This window comes from Plasmodium gaboni, chromosome 13 (assembly GCF_001602025.1).
Source record: "Plasmodium gaboni strain SY75 chromosome 13, whole genome shotgun sequence".
NCBI classification, from domain to species: domain Eukaryota; phylum Apicomplexa; class Aconoidasida; order Haemosporida; family Plasmodiidae; genus Plasmodium; species Plasmodium gaboni.
Window position 1 is genome coordinate 2,388,506 of NC_031493.1, and position 3,839 is coordinate 2,392,344.

The following is a 3,839-nucleotide window of genomic DNA, read 5'->3' on the forward strand; positions in this document are numbered from 1 at the left end:
ATATGTGACTATATATGAAATATTATTATAAATCTTATCATTTATTTTATTTTTTTTTCGTACCTTTTTCTTATATTAACACCATTAATGTATGTTCTAACTAATATTTTCTTTTTGATGTCTTTCTATTTGTAGTGCATAAAAGAAAAAGATGTGTATACTTTAATGGGCAAATTTGGGGATATAAATAAAATTATTCATCATATGAATGAAAAATTAGAACCTCTTGGATTTATAGTTAATGTATGTATGTATATATATATATATATATATATATATATATATATATATATATATTTATTTATTTTTTATTTGATTATTTTGTTGCCGTCACATATTTTTGTAGAATGAATTAATAAAAGGTGAAGAATATATAATATTAAATTCTGAAAGAATGAGAAATCCTAGTAATAAATCTGTGAATAAAGAAAATGAACCTTTTGTAAATGTCAAAGAAGAATATATATTTAACTCAAAATTTAAAAAAAATGAAATAAGTTTATATTATTTAATTATCGAATATATTATTAGTAATAATAAATATTTAAAAATTGACATAGGGGATACTACATATCAAAGTTTATGTTCTCAATTAAACATAAAAAATGCCCATACCCAAAAAAATATACGTAAAAATTGAAAAATGACATAAAAATGAAATATATATATATAAATGTAACAATATATATATATATATATATATATATATATATAACAAACAAAAACAAAAAAAAAGAAAAGAATTATAAATGGAATATGTAATATATATATATATGTGTATATCTTAATATATTTATGTTTAAACATGTATAAATTTTTTTTTTTTTTTTGTATGCTTGTGTGTCTATATTTTTAAGTGGATAAATTGATATTTTATAAATGGATTGAAAAAGAGTCAGGGGAACTCAAGCTAGGGATACGTTTTTTCACAGTAAGACACAAATATAATATATATATATATATATATATATATATATATATATATATATATATATATATATATGTATATATATATAGGTATATATAAATAATTTTATTATTCTTCTTTTAAAGGATTTAATAAAATTTTTTCCCCTGAACAACTTGGATAAATGCTCATTGTGTAATAACGCAATAATTGTAGAGGTAAATAATTTTTTTTTTGTTTTTTTTTTTTTAATTTTATATTTATTAAAAAATATATTAATTACTTCATTGTAATGTTATTATTATAATTATTATATATTTTTTTTTTAATAAAAGGATAAAAGGTGTAGTAATTGTTTGTCGGTTTATCATCCCCACTGTTTCAATAATCTTGCCGAAAAATTGTCACTATGTTTTGTGTGCAAAAATGCTTTATAAAAATTAAGGGAGGAAATAATATATATATATTTGAGGAGATACATATATTATAAATTTTTAAGTATTTTTTCCATTCTTTAAAAATATAAGTTTTTTTTTTTTTTTTATTTTATTTTATTTTTTTTTTTTAACTTTAATAATATCCTGGATGAATTATATTTTTTAGAGCATGAATATATAAGGGTATTGTCATGCTCATATATCTTAAATTGATGGAAACAACTGATACATTTTTTTCTTCATAAAATTCAAGCATACTTTTGGTGGCTCTACAAAAAATTATAATATATATATATATGTATATATATATGTATATTTATTTATTTATTTATTTATTTATTTATTTTGATGTGCTTAAAATTTTCTTTTCTCTTACTGTTGTATATTGTCGTATAATTTTTCCTTTCCCAAATTGAGAAAACCAATAGGAATAGAGCTAAAAAAAAAATAAAAATAAAAATATAAAGATATGAAGATATATTATAAACATGATTATATATATATATATATATATATTTATTACTGTGTTGATCCTTTATTTAAATCGGCAAAAGCTTTTCTAGTGGCCCGATCTACATCCTCAACAAAATTATCTTCATTCAATTGTAAGGTAGTAAAATTTCTACAATAAGGAGAAAAAAAAAAAAAAAAAATCAGATATAAATGAATATATAAATTAATATATATGTATTTTATTTTAATTTATTTTATTTTTATATTACTTGTTATGCTTTTTAATTTTGGAAATTATATGTGAATATTTTTTGCTCCTAATCGAAGCATCAAATATGTATAAATCAAATCTGCTCGTAATTTCATTTAATAAATCATCTTTATTATAATGAGCTTCAAATTTATCATATGTCATAACCTATAATATATGCAAATATAAAGAAAATATAAACATGAATTTGTATACATATATATATATATATGTATATGTGTGTGTCTATGTATGTATGTATTTATGTATGTGTCTATGTATATGTCTATGTATGTTTCTATCTATGTATATATGTTTATGCTTCTTGTGTTTCATTTTTTTAAGTATGATTATTATTAAAAATTATCTCATATTTTATTATTCATGTTTTTGATTTTACCTTTCTAATTTTTCTCATTTTATTTTCGATTGCTATTTTTTTCCATTTCTCGCTATTATCATTTACTAATATTAGAACAGATGAATAATAGGAGTGTCTGAGATAACTATAAAAATATGGAAAAAAGAATTAAGGTAAATATATTAATAAGTATAAGTAACATATAACAAAAAAAAAAATAAAATTATATATATATATATATATATATATATATATATATATATATATATATGTGTTTATATTTATGGTTACATGCTGAAATTATAGTGTTTTCCTATATTATATATTGATGACAAATCAAAGTTACAATATATTAAATAAGAATCATAAAATAGATTTTCTTGCTGCTCATTTAAAGGTTCTTCTTTTTCTCCTCTATCGAAAATATAATTATATGCCTTATAAAATGTATTTTGTTCAATAACATATTCATCGTTTTTTTTTAAATTTATTGAATTCTCATTAATAATATTTTTATTATTATTGTTGTTATTATTATTGTTATTATTGTTGTTATTATGGTTGTTATTATTATTATTGCTGTTATTATTATTATTATTATTATTATTATTATTATTATTTTTTATTTTAATATTGGGAGGTACTTTTTTATTTATCCTTTGATTTTTATTATTCAATAAAATAGCTTTCTGGAACTTTTCATATTTCTGATTATTTTTAACATACCTTAAAAATTTGGTGTTTTCTTTTTTTTTCCTTTCTAATATTTCTTTCTTTTTATTTTTAACTTTCATTTTTATCAAATTCAAATGAGAAAATTATTTATACAAAAACAAAAATATATTTATGTAATAACAAATATGGATCATAAAAATGTTATATATATATATATATTATATATATGATTGATATATATATTTTTATATATTAGGAAAAAATATATATAATATATATATTTACACAGTTAGATTTATTATTTAAAAACAAAAAAAAAAAAATATATTACAATAATACATATTATTTTATATAACAATATATTATTATAATATTATCATATTATTATCATTTATTTCAATGCTGTCCTTAATGTTATTTATTACTAATATATTTTTTGTTATTTTATATACAAATAATATGTTATATATATATATATATTATATATATTATAAATGTATAATTATTTTTCAAATATAATATTTATTTATTTATTTATTTATTTATTTTTTTTTTTTTTTTATTGGGCACAGTAAAATTCTAAGGTGAATTAAAAAAAAATTAATATGCATATATAAGAAAATAATATATGTACTAAATAATTATGTATATATATTATAAATAATTATATGTATATATATTATATATATAAATATATGTATGTATGTTTCTTTTTTTTTTTGTTTTTTTTTTCTTAGTGTTTGAATTTAATATATA

At 16.9% G+C, this 3,839-nt stretch overlaps 2 protein-coding genes across 2 annotated transcripts; one reads left to right on the plus strand and one right to left on the minus strand.

Moving 5' to 3' along the window:
* Window positions 1-135: 135 nt before the first annotated feature.
* On the plus strand, window positions 136-1,344 carry PGSY75_1368300 (hypothetical protein; the record flags this gene model as incomplete). Its single annotated transcript, XM_018787701.1, has 5 exons — window positions 136-243; window positions 347-629; window positions 858-931; window positions 1,054-1,125; window positions 1,243-1,344. Coding segments are annotated over 5 exons (639 nt in total), but the record flags the coding sequence as incomplete, so codon positions are not given.
* Window positions 1,345-1,477: 133 nt separating this feature from the next.
* PGSY75_1368400 (hypothetical protein) lies at window positions 1,478-3,202 on the minus strand (the record flags this gene model as incomplete). The annotated part of the gene is made up of 6 exons (XM_018787702.1): window positions 1,478-1,613; window positions 1,721-1,780; window positions 1,868-1,966; window positions 2,067-2,215; window positions 2,448-2,553; window positions 2,700-3,202. 6 exons carry the CDS (start codon window positions 3,200-3,202, stop codon window positions 1,478-1,480), a joined length of 1,053 nt encoding a protein of 350 aa, XP_018640444.1.
* Window positions 3,203-3,839: the final 637 nt, after the last annotated feature.